Source organism: Pholcus phalangioides, unplaced genomic scaffold (genome assembly GCF_987345545.1).
Source record: "Pholcus phalangioides strain wild (caught in Gottingen) unplaced genomic scaffold, Ppha-v1.0 ptg000013l_1, whole genome shotgun sequence".
NCBI classification, from domain to species: domain Eukaryota; kingdom Metazoa; phylum Arthropoda; class Arachnida; order Araneae; family Pholcidae; genus Pholcus; species Pholcus phalangioides.
The window spans coordinates 1,701,542-1,724,731 of NW_028301606.1; the positions used below are offsets into that span (position 1 = coordinate 1,701,542).

The window sequence follows — 23,190 nt, forward strand, 5'->3', positions numbered from 1 at the left end:
AGATGATCGATGGCGTATAAACGCGACCTCACATGAACATGCGTATTTTTATGTGTGAAGTTTTTTCTTCTTCTTCTTCTTACTTCTATCATTACACATGTTATTTTTTTTACCCATTTTTGTCGCGTCGAAGAAGTTTATCAATTATGTATGTGCGTAAAAGAGGAGCCGAAAACTCTCTGCTAAGTGAACATAAGCTGGGAAAAAGTCTTATCCCGAAAAAATCTGCTTTATCCTGTCTTTTTCCTTCTTTTTTTTTCAAAATATAGGGCAGTGGCAGAGAGTACTTTTTCACACAGAAGTGTTAAAATATTATGATTCTGATCTTTTTATGAATCAGCTAAAGCTCGAGATGTCCCGCGGAAATTATTCTGTGACGTGATGGATGTTGCGTGGAACGTTGCTACTTTGAGCTTGAAATTCAATGTTAAAGATGTTTGTGTGGGACTACTCTCAGGGGGATATACGTTGACTGACATCAACGTTTGTGGACTTTCCGATGATCTAGCTTTCTAAACACATGTTGCAGAGTATTTTCTGCATGGGTTAGCGGACTTGACAGCTTTCATTAACCTCTGGAACTTGAGTCCAGAAAATTCTTGGGAGACACTGTGTGTAGGCATACACTGGGTTGCTGATTTTTACTCAGGGTCGTAATGTCTGAGATTGAAGGATTCTTCAAATTTTTCCAGTTATCGAAGAAAATTTTGATACATTAAATGGTCCGTCATTGATGCCCATCTATAAAAATTTGTATTTGTTGCCAGTGATGGCCGGCGATGTAATTTTATTTTCAATAAGTCTCCCAGTTCCATGGAACAATGTGCTTAAATCACTTTGTGTGATAGAGCCTGGGTGTCTCGGTTCTCTTGGTCCGTTATTGAACCAATTTACTTAACAAAATCGATATGCTCACATAAACAGATCACACTGCAAGTAACCTCCCCTGCCTGGTGAATAATTACTGAATCTTTCCTACAAAATCAATGAAGTTTTGCCATTGCAAGAACTTTCAAAGTGACTCATTTGCGTACGGTATCCGATTCAGTTATTTTCTGATTCATCATCGAAATCAAATAACAGAGATGCGATTTTCTACTTTCAACTAAGACAGCAACATTGTAACTGATGTAGTTAAATTACGTGTCTTTTGCATAAAATTATCTTTAAAGCCACCTTACTTTTGGCTTGAACCAGTTTGATTGAGTCCGAATGTATACTATCCGTGAAGAAGTTATAGCACAAGCTTTCATACAGGTAAGATGCAATAAGCCTCGTGTTATTCAGACGAAAAATTTGGAAACATTTTAATTTTAAAATGCCCTCTTTCGAGAAGAATTCGAATTAATTTTTTCTTTCTATACCATGGAAATTTTTCCTCATGAGAATCTTTTTCGCAAACCGCATTCAAATATACCTATTTCTTCATTTTTTTCGCGAATTTTTAAACTATTTAACAACTTATGGGTCACCTTGTAAATATGCATACGTAAAAAAAGTATTTTAATCATGAATGTTTGAAAAATGATTTTATTTTCGAGATCGCGACTTCATAAATAAGCCGTATATCGAAATATTACAATGAATAAGACGAAAGTTCGGATTCATTACCGACGGAGTTTATGTATGCATCGAACTTTGCCTATTTTCCTGAGGCAACCCTTATCAGAGAAAAGCCTAAAGGACCAAAGACTTACTTTTCCTTACCAGATAGGATATTTCTTGTAAGTAGGTAAAAAAAAATATATCACAAAGAATTTTTTTTTTCGTGATCCTTTCGTCTAGTACTTATGAACGTATCCCAATTTTTCTTTTATCCCTGTAACCCCCCCCGTCTATACGCCTTCGGGGGCCCCGGTTGTCTCCGTTCGTTTCGTTACTCCCGGACGCCCCGGAGCATTCTTTTCCGGAACATCGGGAAAAAACTTCTGCCAATTTCCACTCTCTCTCTCCCCCTCTTTCACCCTCTGTGACTCCGCTTTTTCCCAATTTTTTTCAATCCGCCAAGATTTTTTTTTTCCCTTTTCTTCGCCATCCTCCTTCTCCTTATGTTATTCAAAGTATGGCAAGAAGGAATGGCGGAAGGATTGAAGAGTGGAAAATGGTGGGGGGGGGGGGGGTCGATGGTGGTGAAATTTATGATCATAATCAAATGATCTTGGAAAGTTTTGATCAAAATACGTAAACCGGAACGAAAGCCTTCATGGTTCGTTGTACTGCTTATCGGTTTCTGATGTACGCAGTCGTCGTCGTCGTAGTAGTAATAGTACCTACTACCAGACAGAATATGGATACCTCCCGATGGAAATGGATTGGGATACAACGACGACGAGGAGGAGGAGGAGTGGTTGGTACAGACATGAGAAGAAGCTTTCCAAGTTATGCTTTTCCTCCTCTTCCAGTTTTTTTTTTTCCAATGATGGCTGAAGAGATGATGAAAATAAAAACGAGAGGAATACTTAGTAAGCTGTAAGAAATATGGAGGGGGTGGTCTAAAATATCGTTTATCAGCATATCGGCATATCCATTTCTCTCCTACCAGCCTTCCATTTCGGTTCGAATTCAGCGGAATTACATTTGTGGGAATTGCTTCTGCCATCGGATAGGTGTCGAGTGTGCGGTCACTGATGAATAATTTCGAAAGATGGCAACGGCGTCGTCGTTATCATTGAATCAGATCTCCGTCTGATCGGTCGGAAGTACTATGCCTAATGATCCGGATCCTAATAATGATAATCATAAATCTCGGTTGGTTCGGTGATTATTGTTATCGTTGACAATATTAAGGACCGTGTTATTGCTTGACCGAAACGTTGTTAGTTCCCTCTACGGAAGCTGTGGCTTGATCGGTTGGCCAAACACCTCTCGGTGTTTTTTTTAGATGTAAATTTTAGTTATCTATTATCTCGAATTGATTAAATGACAGTGTAAATTATGAATTTATCGGTAACCGATCATGACAGATGTATAGACTGATGAAATATATCCTGAGGATTAAAGAATTGAAATGAATTGAAACTAAGGAAGCTTGACTGTGAAAATTTCCCACTTACATTTTTTAAAATAAAATCTTCAAAAATCGAATAGTTTTGACTTACATAGTTTTCTTTCGTAAAAACGTAAGTTGTGATAAAATGCAACGAGCAAGCAACATGTGAATTACTAAACATACGCCGGTAATAATACAGTTGCTGCAGATTTTCTGAACTAGCAATCATAGCCGTCCCCTTCTATATACAAACACATAGTTTTTATACCAAACCAAATCCATATCAGCTGTTTTCCTGGAAAACCACGCTCTATTTTATTAATCAAGGATTCTGTAGTAGCCTTTTCAGGTCTCGATCACCGACAGGTTAAAGTACTCTTACGGTGACTCTTGCGAATGCCCTAACTAAAATAAACGTTGAAGAAGGTTATTTAATCAGAATATCTCTCAAGAACGTGACCCCACCTTCGAAGATGCGACATAAGGCCTCAAGCTTCGAATTTCTGAATTCATGTCTAAAGTTTCGAATGCGCAAAATTAGGAGCCAAGCTCCGAGTTCGAGTGTGTGAAATAAGGCCCCGAACTTCAAGTATGTGAAATCAGGACCCCAAGCTTCACGTGTCCAAAATCACACCAAGCGCACACTTAATGAGCACCATGCTGCTCATGAACAACAAGTTTGAGATGTCTAACATTTATGTGTATTGGCTCATTAATGAAAAAACGCTGAGTATTATGAATTTATGAGTGTTGATGCCTCATTCTTGATGATGTTTTCGGTTTCATTCTCATGATCTTTTCGCATCTGGCGAAACATCTGTTTCCCTCATATAAATCGGAATCATTCCCGACAAAACTACGTGGCACGGATCGACGTTTGATCCTAGAGTAATCAAGAATACACCGACAATCAGTACCGCTCAGTGTCGATACGCGGCTGATTCAAGTTTGTTTCTTCCCAATCCTCAGGCAAACGTGGAATCTACAGATCTCAAAAGAGCCGGAAATAGATTTCCGCTATTCCGAGAAAACATTTCTAAATTGTGATTATAAATTCCTATAACAGACGGATATAAAAAGAAACGTTTCTCCTACAAGAAATGTTTCGTTGTCAATATTTTCGTTAATTACCGCTCCTCCATTAGAGAAAGAAAGAAAGAGAGAGATTCTCCAACATACACCTTATTGTCTCTCAAACTTGGCTCTTTCTGTCTTTTAATATTCCAAGCGTGTTTACCGCCTCAAAATAATAATAATAACAAAAAATATTATATCCTTTAGTGAAGAAAATAAAATAATAATATCAGTACACACAAAAAAAAACTCTCCAGAGAAATAGCGTATTAAATTCCGAAAGCGTATCCCACCATCTCGAGCGTGACTTTCATTTAAATTGTATTTAGCTCTCTCTATTTCTATGTCTTATTATTTTTTCTGCACCTTTTCTTGGCGATTAACTGGTTGCTATTCTTTTCTTCTTCGGAGAAACCAACTATAATAATAACTCCTATAAGTGTGCTTCCTTTTTTTATTATTATTCTTATTTCCTCGTTTCCAATTGCATATGAAAGGAATGTCTTCGGGAAAAAGAAAAAGTGTTAGACGCTATGCCACACCCTCGTACAGTCACCACCGTACGTATTTCAGTACCATGTTTATAGGAAACATGACAAACTTGCCACTTGCTAGACCTAAAACTGTGAGATTTCTGTATTTTTTTACCTTTTCGCTATCCTCGTGCAGCTGTATGTTATCCCAGAAGTGAATTTATCGAGTAGAGCAGCCATGTCACGTCCAGCACCTCCAGTACAGCACTAGTCAGTTCGTGACTTTTCAACAAAAAATACATTCGATCTATATATTAGAGATTCCAGTCAATGTACCGTTTTCTTGTCCCTTTTTTTTATATGCATTTCTCTCTTTTTTTTTTTTTAGAAGAATAGCTAATCGCAATTTGTCGACAGCCATTGTCATTATTATAACATTGATTGCTTCTAAGTGAAGTTGTTAATCTACAGTGTAGATTAAGCAGTAGTTTGAGCATATGATATTGGTTTAACTGTCGGAGTCGGTGCTCAAAATCATCACTTCTTTCTCAGGTCTTTTTCTATCATGTCCAACAATAATACGGGGGTGGAATTCCAGTTTTGTTCATTATTATTCTCCTGAAAGCTAAAGCTTTTCCAATTATATATGAAAGAAATGTCTTCGGGCAAAAATTGTTATACCTATACCACACCCTCTTACAGTTATCACTGCGTGTATATCAGTACTATGGTTAAGAAACATGACACACTTGTCAGTTGCTGGAAACGAAACCGTGAGATTTCTACATTTTTTTAAGTTTTCACTACCTTTATGCAGCATATATTATACTGGATCTCGAGTAAAGCAATCACATGCCGCCTTCAGTTCACCTCCAGATACATAACTGGTTTTTTCTTGACTTTTGAACAAAAAATATATTGGATATCAGAACAGATTCAGAAAATTCCAGTGTCGTGCCGTTTTCTTATCCCTTTTTCATATGTACAATATTCATCTTTTTTTGAGAAATTTGAAGAATAGGTGATTGCGAGTTATTGACAGACAGTCCTTGTCATTCTGCTTAAATTGCGCAAACGACAGAGCCTGGCGGTAAGTAAGTAAGTCCTTGTCATTAGCCGAGTGGCACAGTAGTAAAATGCTCGTATATCACTATGTCAGGTCATGAAGTTTATTTCCGGGGAAAAACAGACATAATAAGCTCTTTTACACCGAACTTGAGGTGACCACCAATAGGTGTCACCTTCATTTCCGTCTCAACTAGATCGGTAGTAAATTGCTGTATCGTGATACGACCGGAGTTATTGTGCGGTAAAGTAGTAGTAGTCCTCGTCATTAGTATAAGATTGGTTGCTTCTAAGTGAAGTCGTTAATATCCACGATTTATCCGTAGTAGCTTAAGCACGTGATATTCGCTTAACTGTCAAAGTGGGTGCTCAGTCTTCTTTCTGAAGTCATTTTTTCTTCTGTGTCCAATAGGTGGGTGGAATTTCTGTTTTGAAGCGTTTCCAATTGTGTATGAAAGGAATGTCTTTGGAGGATGAAGTTTTAGACGCTGTGCCACACCCTCGTACAATCGTGACCGTGTCTTATTTCAGTACCACGGTTAGAAAACATGACAAAGTTGTCACTTTCTCAGTCCAAAACTGTAAGAGATTCGGTATTTCTTACCTTTCCACTATCCTCATACAGCTGTATATTATCCCAGATCTCGAGTAAAGTAACCACGTCATGTCCAATTCACATCCAATACAACCCTGGTCAGTTCGTGACTTTTCACAAAAAAAATATATTGGATCTATATCCGAATATATTCAAGAAATTCCAGTCGTGTACCGTTTTCTTGTCCCCCCCCCCCCATTTTTTTTAGATATATATATATATTCCTCTTTTTTTGAGAAAGTTGTAAGAAGAATAGCTAATTGCAAGTTGTCGACAGTCCTTGTCATTAGTATAAGATTGATTGCTTCTGAGTGAAGTTGTTAATCTCCACGGTGAATCTGCAGTAGTTTGAACACATGATGTTGGCTTAACTGTCGGAGTGGGTGCTCAAAGTCATCACTTCTCAAAAAGTCGTTTTTTCTCCATGTCCAATAGGTGGGTGGAATTTCAGTTTTGTTCATTATTATTCTCATGAAAGCTAATGCGTGGATCTTTCTTTTATTTTCCAAGTTTGAGAACTCATTTAAGGATTTTTTTTTTCTCCTTTTTTTTACCCTATTCTAAGGATCGCAGGTGGATTTTTTTTATTCTTGTTCGGAAACGAAAACGGTTCACGAAAAACGTGTACTAATCCATCAATCCGCCATTTTGGTAAGCCGAGAACGTTTCCTCTTCACCTCTTCTTTGTTTTTTAACATATACGTATATGTTATTATTTTTAGTTGATTACTGTGGGCGAATTTCTTTTACTTTGGATTTTCACAGTTAAGAAGTTCTCGAATAGATTTATTTTATACATGTATTTTTTTTTTGGAGGAAGAAAAAGAAAATCGGAATTTTTCCTCTCATGAGGAGGAGGAGGTTGCTCGTGCGGCCTCATTACGAAGATTTCGCGGTTCTAATTTGACGTGATCTTTGACCAACGTGGCCCATTCGCGTTGTAAAAAGACACAAAGAGATAAGGGAAGGAACACACAACCATGTATCTTTCTTTCTTATTTATATTTGATGTTTTACACGATATCTTTGAACATGTGTTGCAGACAATATAAGTATCTCATCGAGTGCACGGAATTTTCTAAGAAGTAGGTGATTTTGGAGAGATAGGAAATGAAAAAGCATGGAAATGAAACTTGTTTGATGATATGTGTATATTTCCGTGACAAATTACTCTTTTAGTTCTTGTGTTGTGGATCACTCTTGGAATAATTCTCAGTTTTACATTGTTTTTTTGATTTTACAAGATTATGGAAAAAATATGTAGGTCATTCAATGTTTTTCAACATTTTTGTAGATTGTAAATTTGATGGAAATTATTTAAAATAAGACTCATTGAGAATATACCAAATGGGCCCCACTTCTGAAAGGCCACGAAAAACCCTCAACTTTCCTCAACTTCTAATTTAAGGTGCCCAATATTTTCTTCTGCGCCCGGGGCCCTCAACCGACCTTAATCCGCCTCTGGATGTGTGCATAATTTTACCTTGAAATCTGTGTATATTCCTTATCTATACTTCAAATGAGTGAAAGTTGAGATATTTCATTCTCGGCCGGGACTAGCTTCGTGTCATTACTTCCTCCCCGTTTCACTTCAAGAAGTAGGCGCAGCAGTAAATTTTCATTTTGATACGTACGGAGTTCATCGGCTAAATATCACACTTCATGTGAAAAAGGAGGGAGTTTCGTGCCACGGGCACCAAATACCCAATTTATATGTAGATTCGAAGTTACTGTCGAACCCCCCATTTTCCAACAAAAGTTGACTTTTCACATGCTAATGTTCCTTTTTCTTTATTCTTGGTACACATGAAGGAATGTTCGAAATATAAGTGTGGTGTGAGCTCCCGCTATTTTTCTTATTTTTCCTCCGGGATATCATCTTCTCGCCAGATCAGAATTCTAAAAAAACCGTCTTTTATCCTTTTTGAATTCTTTTTATTCTTCCTATAAAATAGGAAAGCACATACTTATGTGGAAATAGAACTCGTTTCTGAGACAAGTTATTTCATACGAACTGTGTTTCTGTCATTTTCTTTCGACGAGTTATTATTACTGATTTTGCGTTTCGAAGTACAGTTATCAGACTGGTATTAAAGCTTTGTGGTCATGGCCAATATTGGCGAGTTTGTTTACGTCACCAAGCCATTGGTTCTCTTTCCATCCAGTTTGAATATCGTGAAAACTATTCACAAACAGTCAAAACTGTCGGAGAAAATTCCATTTCCCAAAAGAGTCAATTTTTTTTCTGATCCGGGAAATTTCTCCTACACAGATATCGGTGAATCTCCCATAAGATACAGGGTGTACTCAGTTGAAGTTCCTCTGTTCTGAGCTACCTACGGCTTTTTTTGATTTTACATAAGCAAATTGTGAAACTTTAGAAACATCTTGATGAAAGGATGGGAGACAATGTTTGAAGATCAAAAATTTCTACAGTCTTCAGTAAGGAATAGTTACGTTCGCGAAGGAGTTTCACCAGTAAAGCTCGTTCATGTAAACTCAGTGTCTTACTGTGGAGAAATAAGAATATAGAAATATATGGTTATGGGGGTGATATACTTGAGTACCCTACCATGAAGCTTGAGCAGTTTGTGGTGAAATGTTCTAAAAAATTAGCTGGTGCGCAATAACATTGCATGAAAGATACCCTCTAATGATGGATGGCGGAACTATTTTTTTTTCTCTCGCAGTTTTTTCCCATCCCCTCATTAAATCGCTCCATAGCTTTCTGATTAATATTTACTGCTGTAGACAGCTCTGAGTTATGAGCACCGTATATTACAGAAAATAAAATTATATTGAACCTGATAATAGAGATGTGATCCCTCAACCAATATGTCACATCGTTTTGGTGTGGTAAAAATGCCGCATGACATTTAATATTCAAATCGCATTCCCAGTAATTCCGCGATCGTAATTTATTTTTGAATCCCCTTCAGTACAGTCAAATTCGGTTATAGTGACACCTCTGCTATACAGTCAACAACTGTTTTTGGCTGCTGATTTCTACAGAAAATAATGTTATATTGAACCTTGCTTATAATATTGGCATTGGGTACATTTTTCGTCGCTTTGATTTCCAAAGAAATTCCGATAAAAATTCGTCTTTTTTCAACAGAGTTACTACGAAGATAATTTACATAATTTATAGGTTGTGTTACAATGAATATGACTATAAATATATTCACCTCACATACCTGCCACGTTTTGTTTTCTTTTTTTTCCGTAAAATGCATTTTAAATCACTGCACACTTGCTTTAACACTATACTTCTCAACAAGGATAGTTAATCAGAAATATTTGGTGATATCACCAACAATTTGCAACATTTTTGGGGAGAATTGGGGATATCTCGTTATATTTATGATCCCTATTTCCTTATTTTTAACCATCATATATGGTCACCCTGATCAGGATGAAATTCCAACTTCATGTGCAATATTAGATTGCATCTGATTATAATTTCCGTCATAAAATTTCTTGAAAACGTCAACCTCAGTTGTAACGACAAAATTTCGCATAGTCTTCGATGTCGTTATAACCCAGTTTCACTGTAGTTGTTGATTTACTTCCATTAACGGATAACCTTCTACAAGGGCCGGTTTGTTTTTCTCAAAAACGAGCTTGGAGACATAATTTTAACTGTATTTCTTTCCTGCATCAATTTTTGCTATTCCTGTCAGAGAGAGAGAGAGAGAGAAACGTACCATACCGTATTCTCTCTAGTGTTTTCCTTGATGTTTCTATTGACTTTGGTTCAGACACGAATAAACTCAATACACGTGTTCGTCGTTCAAACTGGGACTTCAATAAACTGTTGTCGCTCGGAGCTCGTTTCAATGAACGATGATTCAAAATGGGGTTCCGACAACCCTTTTCTTTCCCCCGATAGTACAATGAAACATGTCCGTTGCAGTTGACTTATGCCATTTTTTCCTCACACCTCACGTTATTTTTCCATTGTAGATTTTTTTTTCTCTCTCCTCTCATTCTAAAAAGAAACTTTTAACCCCTATGTAAAGAATACAAAAGTCAAAAGGTTGGTTGTGATGCCATTAAGTTGTTTTGTAACTTCAACTGTCTCAGCAGGTTTTTTTTTTTTTTTTTTCGTATCTCATACTAAAAAGACATCCTGATGCAAAAGCATGTCTTTCGAATGGTGTTGTTTTGCCCTCGCAATGTCTAAAAAAGATGCCGTGAGGGAGGAAAAAGATGTGAATATAAGTAAAGAATAAGAACCTGACCATCATTAAGTAACCTAAATAATGGGTAAATTGTTCCGGAATGACTTGCCCATCATTTCCGTTTGGCTGTGTGGCTCAGCAGGGAGCTACGAAAACTGCACACTTCTCTCTCAGGACCTATAGTGATTTGCAACAAAAGGAGGCTTTTTTTCCTCTTCTTCTATTTTCTCCCTGCCACCATGCATTTTTCTTTTCTGTTTTCCTTATTTTATTTTAATGTCCGAGTGGCTTTTTTCTCTTCTTTGCTCTTTCAGGTTAGCTGAGATGCCCCGCTGTTTTGAGAATGCGTTAGCCCCCAGTCCATGAGGTTAAGCGCTTAATTTCTCTTATATTTTTTTTTTCCTCTCCTCTTTTTCCTATACTTTACCTACAGGATGACTTGAAAGAGGTTAACAGCGATTGACTCTTCGACCAAGAAAAGAAAAAAATGTTACATCTCTGGTTGCGCTGGATGAGGAGGTGGGATCTAGTGGTACATGCGGGAGGACTGACTATTGCAAGTTTTTAGCCAATCTATAGACAGCTTTGAAGTGTTTTGTTCGTTTGAAGTGTCTCTCGTGGAAGAGTTAGGTTTGAGTGCTCTTGCAATGAGAATGAGGTGAATTATTTCAATACAGTATGTGATGAGCTACCTCGTAGATTCACTTTAAGCACACATACACCTGGTAAACCTTTACATGCAAATCGTGTTGGAAGTCGTTTTGTTGACGATGATTCTTTTTTTCTTTCTTTCTTTTTCGCATGTCAATAACGAACCTTGTTCTGAAGCACTATCCGACTGCGTTCGGGAGCACTTTTCTGTACAACGGTACTGGAGTGAACTTCAATAACATTTTCTGATAGAAAGTGTCCCAAAAAAACAATATAATGGGGTGAAAACAATGGTGAAAACAATATAAATTTTGGACTACCTATGCCATTTTACGTCAACTTTTAGGCAAAATTCGTGCGATATTCCAAACACGATTGCGAAAAATTCTATGAATGGAATGTTTTTGCTATTTTCACAGTGCATTCAGCTAGTAATGATGCCGGTTATGAACTGAAATATAAAGGATTGTATGATATGAGCATAAGTTACACTCAAATCTGTTAATTTACGTGTGAATTTTTTGAAATTTAATTGTACGTATCGTCTATAAAACATTGTAATTAGACAAATATATGTGATAGGCCTTAGATTTTTTGGTTCTTAACCTTATGTAGAAATATTATATTAAACTTTCGTAATGATACAATAAATATATGTTAAAAAATCACTCTTCAAACTCAAGTAAAATGTCGAAAATAGCATTTTTTGCTAAACGCGTTTAAAGTTTTTAATCTCGGATTAATTGCATGTAAAAACGCAACACCAAAGTGGACATAACTTCGATTCTTGGCGTCATAGAAACAAAAGAAGGCCTGTTTTGGAATTAAAAGGAATAGGGCTTTCATAAAAAATAAAAATTAATAAATATCTTCAGAAATGACGTTTCCAACGTCTTAAATACAAAATACAATGAGCCACCTTGCAGATTCAGCCCTAAACACACATACACCTGGTAAACTTTTACATGCAAATCGTGTTGGAAGTCGTTTGGTTGAAGATGGTTTTTTCAATTTTTTTCGTCAATCACGAACATTGTTTCGAAGCATCTACCAGAAATTTAATGACTCTTAAGTTGATAGAGAAATATTCCGCGATTCCTCACGAAATGACGCAGGTGTTCCGTGAAGTTCAATCAAACATTCCATAGTTCCTGTGTCGCTAGATACCTATTATTTCAGGTTCAGCGATGAAACCAGAAAAGGGAAAAGGGTTAAAAACGGCCGGCTGAGGTCAGCCAACGAAATTCGATCAGACAACGACGACGTTTATACATGTGAAAACGAACGGACACATTCATAACGAACTTTGAGGAACCGCAGAACACTACACTGGTAATAACACTGAAACATGCATAACTCTCATCGTGTGTTTTCTCACCATTCATCCAAGTGTTTATTACTCCGCATTTTATGGAGGTGGTGATGGCGAATAGACAAGAAAAAGAGAGAAGTTTATGTAGTGTGAGGAAAAATTCTTTTACCCCCCCCCCCCCTTTTTCCCTTCCTCTTGTATAGTAGTTATCTAGAGCAAAACCGTGATATGAAACCATCTAAACGTAGCCATGTAATTATTTTCTGGTATCACATCGAACGCTTGTTGAAGACGCTATATCATCTTGTTTCTCTCCCTCTAACTTCTTAGTCTGGTCTTCGTGGTGATCATCTCATAACTTTGCTTGAAGAGAAAAAAAAAGATGATCTTCACTTTGCATGACCCAGAAGCATGATGATTGTGCTCAGGTCCTCTAGTTGTTGTATCCCTTCCTGTTTCGACTTGAGAAGAAAGCGTTCCTTTCTTCTTTGAAACATCTTAAAACATTTTATGAGTCTCCCCCCCTTTATTATGAATTGCCTTTCGTGAATCAAGTTCTTTTCTTTTATTCTATGGAATGGATCTCAAGCATTTCCTCGAACTCTGTTAAAACTTTGATTGCGTTTAATTTCATAAACGTGATGATTCCTCGAGTCTTTCTTCTATTCCTTGATTTATTTATAATTTTCTTTTAACAGTCATATCAGCAGAGTTCATATAGCACCGGAATACTACTGATAGTTATACTTGCTAATTATCGTTAAAAAAGTTTTCTTAAAAACGCCATGGCTTCTGACACGCAACGCTTCTAACATGATTTTTGTTCATCTGAAATTAACCTGAAACTTGAATAAATCTCGATTTAGTACGTTTGACTCACTTTCTAGTTTTTTAAAGAATTTTTTAAGGTCATTGATTGAATATCATACATCATAGCTTGGTGAATCCCAGGTGCCATAGCATCTAGGAAAAGCGATATTGACGCGTAAAATTTTCTGTTTATAATTAATAAATTGGACATAAAATTTTAGGATTTCAGGTCATAGTGCATCGTTTAACCCATTCAGACCCCGAGCATTCATTATTTGGAATTTTCAAAAATTTTAATGAAATACATTTAATGTTTTTCATTTTTGATTCTTAAAAAATGCTTTAAAAACATAAATGTCAGCAAATATATATTTTTTTTCAATTTTTTTCTTCAAATTTTCATTTTTTAGGTGAAAAAATAGTTCACACATCGTTCAAATTTTTTTTTAACCAAGACGATGCAGGGTATATATATTCATCTTCACATACATTTCTCCCATAATTTTATTACTATGTTTCATGTAATAAATCACACTTTCCCCTGGAAGCTATCTTAAAAACCTCCTGACCTCCTGAAAGCTCAACTTTAACGGCTGCCGTCTCATGAAAGCTCCGAAAGTTCATATTCACAATATTTTCAACTCAAAACTTGCACAACCCTTTAAGTCAAGGCTTAACTTCCTGAGGTCGAAGGAAAATAAATTCTACAGTGTTCTTTAAATAACCCACACATTTGTGGCAGGATCGGAAAGGGATAACACAGGGGAAACCGTTACAAAGTTCCACTAAAGTTAAAAAGTCTTACTTAGAACAGTTTTTCTTGAGTGATAAACCATGCCTGGTTCCTAAGAGATTTGGCTGGTGCCAAATTTTTTGTCCGATTAATTTTTTCCGTTATACATTACCTTGGAGTGAATTTTTTTGTGAAAATTCATAAGAGTTGAAGTTAGAATGCCAGAAAAGAAGAAAGGTTATTGAATGGACCTAGGCCTCGAATTAGCTGCAAGAGCTAAAAATTGACTTTTAAAGCTTCATTACGGTAATTATATTTTAAATAACAGTATCCGTATTAAAGGGAGGTTTATAAAACTGTTCAAGTGGACGGTTTTTTCGATTCCCGCCCAGTTTCCATTTATTAAACGCATGTTTGTCTTAACACGTGGGCCTACTCGAGCACGGGGACCTCTAGTGCAAGAAGAGCCTTGTGAAAAAAAGATCTGGTAAAAATTTTTTGGAGACATTTATTAGTACAGACATTTATAGCCAAGTAGGCGGAAAAATCACTTTGACCGAGGCCCATGATAGTCCTGAGGACACCCTGAATGAATTATCGGATAAGTAGAAACACTGACCATTGGTTCTCAATTAAAAATCAATCTTCAAACATGATATACATAGCACTTAAGTGGAAACTGAATTTTTTTTTATTCAGTTTTTGTCCGCCCGTTTAGTGTCTAGAAAATCTGTTTGCAGTATAAATTTACGTGTAGAAAGCTAGCTCTATTTGCATAATTCTATAACTGAGTGGATAGTAAACAAATTCAGTGAACTTACTGCATTTTTCATGACTGGATAAGTGGAATATCGTGCTTTCGTTCCGAACAGTGTCCACTTGAGACTGGACTGTAGTATGTATACTGATGGAGAGATCTCAACTACGAAAATAAATTCGTGTGTGTGAGTGTGAATACAAAACTATTTATTCAAATCATATAAATAATTGAGCAACCCTCTCAAGAAAATTACTTAACTTAAAAATATGGGATTATATATCAATAATTTTTCATCGCAAAGGAGCTTATAATGTATGTAGTTTTAATTTTTTTTTTCTATCGTGATAGATGCTTTTGAAAGTCATATTCTCTAATTAGTTCACATGAAATTCTTTCGAAAAAAAACTAATTTAAGACACAATATAAAAATATACTTCAAGTTTGTTTCATTTCAAATATCAATCCATAAGTTGAATTCTCCCTGAAGGACTTAAATATATATATATATATATATATGTTTTCTTTTAATACTAAAAGAGTAGAAAATACTCCACCCCCCCCCCCAAAAAAAATAGAAAAACAAAAACAGACTCATCTCCTAAGGGAACCAAACTTTTTTCGCAACTATCTACGAGACAAAGAGCTTTCTGTTCATAAATATATATATTATTTATTTGTTTTATAATATATATGTGTATGAAAAGAGTTTGTGTATCTCCTCCCTCGAGTGAAAATTGGTGTATGTAAGGAAGAAAAATAGAAATAATAAATTTTTTATCAAAGAGTCTTCTTTTTGAAAAAAAAAAAATTTTTTTTTTCATTTTTATACATGAAAAAAAGCATTTTCTTTTGTTTTTTTCATCGCCTCTGTCCATCGTATATTGTATGTATCCAATGCTATTACGTAGTTTCATGGGTTTTTTTTCCTTACGTGAAGTTGTGTTGATTTTTATGAAGAGGAAAAAACAGCTATAAAAATTTATGGGCTGTTTTCACCGTTTTTCTTTTTTAAAAAAAATAAAATTTATATATATATATATATATATATACATACATATATACATCTATTTCTTTACTCGTCCATTTATATTCTCATTTAAAAACTTGAAGGAAAAAAAATGTTTTTCTTTTATTCAGAGATCATCATGTGTATGGATGTATCAGAATGGATTTTTTAATGTATTTCCACTTCATTGTCTTTGTATGAGTAGTATTAGTTTATAAATATGACATTCTATTATTGCTGTTTCTTCGCGATATTACCTTGGCAGACACGAGCTAAGACTATAATTCGCGCAATTTACGGAACGTTTCGTATTCCATTCGTCTTTTCTTGAAGTCATTACTAAGAGTTTTCCAAGCAAGGAATAATTTGTCTTCGTCGCATGTTTCTCCAGTTCGGAAATTTCCGTATGATTTATTTCCATTCCGGATTTCTACTTGAATAGATTTTTTTTTTACTAGTAATATTTTTTCCATGTTTAACTTGTGTACGAGAGAGAGTAACGGATATTAAGATAAGTTTAATGTAAGTCGATATTAATGTCACGGCTTTGGAAGAATGATTTATGTTTCCATACCTGGTGTATATATACTTACTTATATATCTCTAGATTATGGGTTAAGCGTTTCCATTAAGTTTTGGATTTCTAAGTTTATGAACAATAATTTCTACCTGTGTAAAATAAGATATATATGTAACTTTGCATTTTTGATTAAATAGTTTAAATATTAAATACTGGAACTAGCATGTTTTCATCCTTGATTTTTGATTGTACAGTCGACGCTCGTTATAACGGCCCTGAGTTTCTTACGACCGTTTCATTAAAATGACTGGTACGTGATAAGAGTTCCAAGTTTTCTCATATTTATGTCATGTTATTTTGCATCCAATAGAACGACCCACAAAGACCATTCAATCCACTACAACGTTCGAAATCAGCTCTACCCCGTCTGTATCTTGCAAAGAAATGTGCAGGGTGGCCCGCAAATTCGTGAATAGTTTAAAAACTCATAAAAATTGAAAGAATTGGTTATTTTTTGAAGGTGGTTTGCGAAATAGTTATTCTGACGAAGGGGGATTTTTTTTATATATATCAGCAAAACAATTAGCTTCTTTTTTGTCGATAGAGGGTGCTGCGCGAAAGCAAATCACTGGAAATATGCAAATCCAAGTCCTGTGAAATGCAGGGTGTACGATTAACAGCTCAGTTCTGAATTTTCCAGTTTCTGGCGCTTACATTGCTTATTAAGAGGTTGACATTGGTGGATAAAGCACATATTAGAGAGGATCCTTTACCTCGGCGACGAATTGCCGGCTGAAGCTTTACGAACGTTTCGGGCGCACAAGAAATCTAAGAAAAATTCAGGTCCTATGACTCCTTCCGGACTGACGTGCATCGCCCTTTATCGACAAAAATTTGAACCAAATTTTTTTGTAACAAAAAAAAACCGTTCGTAAAAACAGTTTTTTCGTTAACCGCGTTCAAATACACCGATTCCTTCCAACTTTTATGTATTCTTGAACTATTTACGAATTTATGGGACACCCTGTACAGAACCCGTGTTTTTCATTTACCCAAATGACCTTGATCTCTGATATTTGATAATTCGGCTCATCAGTGCGCGCATGCAATTGATTATTAAAATATTATTATTTTCTTGCTTATGAGTTTTCACCGCAACTGCTTGCGTTATTCCAAAACAAATAATATAATCTTCTATTCTATCAAGGAGCTACTTTTTAATCTCAAACTTTCTATATAACGACCTCCTAATACAACGTCCATCTTCCGTGCAACGAGAAGGGTCATCAAAACCCACGTCGACCGTGTATTATCCCGCTTTATTCAAAGTCCTTTTTTTAAATAACTCAAATAGTTTCTTCTCTGAATCTAGCTCCACCTGAACTATATATACTGTCATTCACGAGGAAGCAGTAGCTACCATCGATCGATCGTGATCAATCTTAAAATCGATCGGTTGAAGTGATGCTTGATGTGTGTATGGAGGAATACCCATTATATGATAGGCATTCAAAGAATAAAAATCCTCATTAATTGCCTGCTTTTAAATGTTTTTTTTTTCCCGGGTACAAAATAGCTGCAACAATAAAAATAAAAGAAGCGCTTGTCGGGACCACTTTACCGCTAAGCTTTTCCGATGTTATTACCAATCACTTCCATTAAAAAAACCGAGAGACAATCATGAATGCCCTAAAGCAAGTGATTGTAAATTTCCGGAATATATATCTGGTATTTACATCTCCTAGTCGTGTTAAAGTTCTTTTTTTGTAGTTAAAATAATTAATTGAATAAAAAAAACCCGATATTAATAATTTCAAAGATAATCTATAAATTTTTATTATAAGGCTAAATAAACTATTTTAGAGGTCATACAGGAACTATTTACACGGTTACATTCATCAAAAACAATTTTTCTTTCATCACATAAATCAACTTCAGGAACACACTATTTACATCTCTAATAGAAATCGGACTAATTTAGTTAGTTTTTTTTTCCCCCAATCTGGAAGAGAGAAATTTTTCTTTCCAATTATCATTATTAATAAAATTATTTTATTATTATTTTTATGATTTGTTCGATGAAGAGAACTATATCTGCTGAAATATAAATTTTTTTTCTTCTCTCTCAATGTAATTTTCAATCGCCCTAAGGACATAAATATTTATCTTTGTCCTCCAGAGGACGGAAAAATAAAAGATTATTGATTTTTTTTTCAAAGAGAAAAGAAACTAATTTGAAATCTATAAAAAAAACCCCATTCTTTCATTATTTTGTTACGTTATTTCTGATGTAGAAAAAATAGTAGAAATTTAATTATTTTTGAAGATGTTAAAAAAAAAAAAAATTGGGAGTCTTGAGTGTATATGCATTGCGATGTTTATCAACTGGAATAAAAAAAAAATGATTAAAAAAAAATTATAAAAATGAAATAAATTCCATCCAGTAATTGGCCGAACTATTTTGATCATATTCAGCTGAAAAAAAAAAACCCCGTAAATTAAAAAACAAAAATGACGGCAGCTGAAACTGAATTCATTTTCTACGGCTAGTAATAATTATGGATTTATCGGAAACGCGGAAAAAAAATTTCTTTTAAAAATTTGATAAATTGATTTTTTTTCCCCTTTCTTCTTATCATTGATTATATTGTTTTTATCATTTATTTATTTTGTATAATTGTTGTTTTGTATAATTTTTACGTTGCTTATTGTTTTTTTTTTATATATTGTAGGTAAACACAACATGGAGCACATTTGGACGTTAATAACATGCTTGGCTTGCTTATTGCAAGTGTCTTGCGCGACGGGTGCCCGTCGGGGTGGTGGTGAGTCTTTTTGGCTTTTTTTACATTCAAGTTTTCTATTCATTTTTCTTTTTTTTTTAATTATTATTAATGGGGTATCATGATCAAAAATCGGGAAATTTTTTTTTTTAATTGATTGAAGATCAGTTCGTCATTAATTTTTGTTTTCCATGATTTACGAATGCGTTTTACTGCGAGAAAAACGAGATAGATGTGGAAGTCTTTGAGACGTTGTAGTTAATTTACAGTTCTATTGTAAGATTACTAAAAAAAAATAATTTACAATTTGTAAATATTCCGATTAGGATGAATGTATACACCGTGCCATAAAGTCGTTATCCGGGCGTTTTTCCGTCTCGAACGTTGGTTATAGACCATTTTAGATGCGTCATTTATTTCACTTAGGGCTGTATATGTATCAAGATACAAAATTTAATTTTTATAACCCCTACCGTTCTCAAAATTTAAATTAGGAAGTTGTTTTTCTGTCTCTCCTGGGCCCAACTAAAGTAATCCCGTGTTTCGAATTGCAATATTCGCTGAGTTTGAAAACGCTGAACATGAGAGAAAAAGCAACAAATACATACTCGGTAAATGGGGAATCAGGATTTCAAGTACGAAAAATTGGTAATTGTCGCCAAATATGATGCCAAAAGCAAGCAAAGTGGCTAATTATAGCTAAAAAAATCGGGAGAGCGAAAAATGCGTCCCGGAAAAACGGGCTTTATATATGGCCACCCGCTGAAATTTCTGAAAAGTCCAAAAGTCCCCGGTTTTTCCCTTTTATTTGTTTGATTTGTTTTCTTTGAAAGTGTCATCACGGGATAAATTACAGATTTTTCAAGTCTGTGAATTGGCACCTATGGCTCTTAAAGGAACATGTAATACTTTTTTTTAGTTCAGTAAAGACAGGAAAACATTTTTCTAATTTTTAGTAAGAGTACTGAAGGACAGTATAGAAAATTAAATTTTGTACCTCTGTCTATATACGGCACCCTAGCAAAGTAAATGATATATCTAAAATGGTCAAGTTATTCAGATACTTTTCCTAATTGAAACTATGTCTCTATAACCACCGGTACAAAAGACAAAGGATCGCTGTGTAATACTATCTACCGGAGTTTAATAAGTAAATAAAGAGGTAATTTGGAACAGAATATTTCGAGAGCGAACTTTGATGATGAATAATTTACTGAAAAATACGTGGTTTTTGCGTGAGAGAGCTTATTTAAGGTCCATTAAAGTTGATTTTATGCACTAGATCTGAACTATTTTCTCCTCAAATTAGCGTATTCGTAACTATTTCAACTTGTATGCAATGCGTCGAATTCGAGAGTTTCCCCCCATAGTTTCATAATATAACAGCAATGCGTGTGTTTTGAAAGAGCAAATTATCTAATTCAGCTGCTGCTGCGCTGAAAACTTCAGCTCGTTACCGTCGCTATTCCTCTTAATGGATTTTTCGGCGGAACTTCTCGCACAAAAGGCAAATCAAAAGCATTATTATTTGTTGTAAAACCGCGGAATCTCGGGGCCACGCATTTCACCGTCTCTGCTCGCGTTTTAGAAAGTTCAGCAGGAATCGTCAACGGAAATTTAGAGAGAGAGAGAGAGGAAAACTGCTTCGCGAACAAAAGTTTTCGTCGTGAGAAACCATTTTTGCTCGTTGGGGTTCCCTGGGTGGTGCCCGTGGAAAATAGGTAGGAAGTTGGGGGGGGGGGGTTTACAGAGCCGGGAAACGGAATAATAATTAGTTTTTAATCGTCGGGGAGGGACTCAACTCTCTCATTCCCTTTCCTCTCTTATTTCTTCCAGCTTTCAATCCTTTTGTGAATGAAGCTTTTCCATGAGCGAAACTGTTGCGTCGTGCCTTGGAAAGCAATGATTAATAACACGTCAGACGTTGTCATTAGGAATGTGAGCCCCACTGAGCGGCTCTGAAAACTCTCTCAGCTGGTGGGATGTGTGGACGAAAGGGTTGTTGGGAGGGTAGTGTTTAAGAAAACGTCTTGGGCGCCATCTGCTGGTAGTGAGCTGGAGAAATCTGAGTTATGTATTTGTTCTAGAGACAGTTTTCTCTTAAGTATTCAGAGATGATACGTACGTTTGTATCAATGAACGGTTTTGGCGATTCTCATGCGATTGTTCGTGAATCTCTTTCCGTGTGGGGGAGGAAAATCGGAATCTCTCATCCGAAATCCTTCATCATTCGAATTGTACCTGGAAGTGGCACGCTATATATTCATTATTTTCTCTTCCCTATGACTGACATGAATCTGTGGAAAGCTTATGAACAAATCGAATTCGATTAGATATCCGTGTAGACACAGGCTCAAGGTTTCATAAAATAGTACTATATATTTTACAATTCCTTGGTGCAAATTAAATACGGCTGAATGCTTTCTGTTTGTTTTTTTTCCGTCGAGAGGTTGGAAGAGGCAAATTTTATTTAAGAAAAAAAATTTATGGAAAGTAATCATCAATGACTTCTAAATAACGAAGCTATATATTCAAATTTCAAAATCGGCATTTTTTCAATAAAAACATGGTCAAAAAATTCTTGCATTCACCTAAATTCCATTGCTAATAATCTCATTGGTGCAAAAAAACATTTAACACCATGTAAGGAAGTTTATAATTCGAATTTGTGTAAATTTATAACTATTATTTATACTGTTTGATGTATAGTTACATTCTATTTAACACATTTACTATCTACCCTTTCCCTTCTGCTAGAAGTTTGATTATAAAAATTGCCTACGGTCAACTGTACAGGCACCGGACTCTTGTCGACTAACAATATATTGTACATTGTAATTCATTACATATCTTGAATTGGAATAAATTTGATTTGACTTGAGAACTTTGCCAAATGTGAATTTCGCCAAGTACTCTTCTATCTTCTACAGTTTACGTATTGGTTCTTTGCGCCCAATCACGAGACGCTGAACCGCTCGTATCACACATCTAGTACAGTCGAATTCCGTTACAACGAACTCCAAGAGACCTAAGAAATAACTTCGTAACAATGAAATTTCGTTATAAAAGCATTTCAGACTTTTACATTCCTATGTGAACTTATCTCTGGGGGTTAGAAAAGTTTTTTTGTTAAAACGAGATTTTCGTTATGATGGTATTCATTAAAAAGGGAATCAACTGTACATTTAGGAATTTAAATGTTTTTTCGCGATCCATACATCGTCTTTTTTTTTAAATAACATTTTTGTTTACTATATAACAAAAAAAACACGATCCAGTGTTTGGGAAAAATCTCACTTCTTGAATGAGTGTGGGGCGGGGGGGGGGTGGGCTGGATCAAACAGGTGACTATGGACGAAAAAAAAACTAATGACATTGGTTTGAACTTTAATGGGTGGTCAGTTTCTCGACCCAGAGTTTTCCCAAGAAATACTATAAATTCTTCTGTGATTCGTAAGCAATCGGTTTCAGTGATCAGTAACAAAATATTCCCCGATACATTGAAAGAACGTCTCTCTACACCACTCGATTTATCTAATTCAACCTATTATTTATCGAGTGATCGATCAACGGAAATATTCTTTACACACACACACACATTACATATTTTTTCCTCCCTCACTTGTCAGTGTCAGACATAAAAGAGGGGGTGTTTTGTAGCTCAACAACCGTAAAATGTCATGGACACTGGTTTTTTCTTCCGTCGTACACGCGATTTAACATATTAATGCACGCATGATTCATCTCTTCCAATCTAACTTGTCATTTGGAAATAATGCATTACTTCATTGTACGCAATGCTTACGCCTGATACGTTCCATGACTCGTCCTATCAGAATTTTCAAAGACAGTATGTATATTTCCTGTAACTTTGGAATGTTTCAAATTTGGAAAATGAATTTCATGACAATTTTTTTTTAATTTCTCATGTGTTACTGTCAAACTCGGTTGAAATAAAGGAATCCTTAGACCGGGATTACACTATAACAGTTTGATAGAAGATCTTTTGAAAAACTTGAACAGAAACAAAACAGCCAATAAGTGTATTGGTTGCATTCGCTCGAATATAGCCGAGCCGCATGCGGAATTGCTGTAATGCAAGCTCTCCGAGACCGTCCATCCCTTTCGGAAAGAGTGCAAACCCTCAGGGTCGCAATTAGATACTTTTTCAGCCGGGCAAGAACGCATTTTGCACCCACATGTAATGTAGAAGAAGCAGTAAAGGGTACATTCGA

At 35.5% G+C, this 23,190-nt stretch overlaps 1 protein-coding gene across 4 annotated transcripts in view; it reads left to right on the forward strand.

Annotated features, from left to right (window-relative positions):
• The window catches only part of LOC149078459 (latrophilin Cirl-like), a 199,881-nt gene that overhangs the window by 112,379 nt on the left and 64,312 nt on the right, over window positions 1-23,190 (forward strand). For all 4 annotated transcript variants that reach the window (XM_089240563.1, XM_089240560.1, XM_089240561.1 and 1 more), the window contains exon 2: window positions 18,905-18,997. In XM_089240563.1, the coding sequence (XP_089096689.1) occupies window positions 18,916-18,997 (82 nt within the window). In that variant the 5' untranslated portion in view covers window positions 18,905-18,915. The remainder of the gene's footprint in view (window positions 1-18,904; window positions 18,998-23,190) is intronic.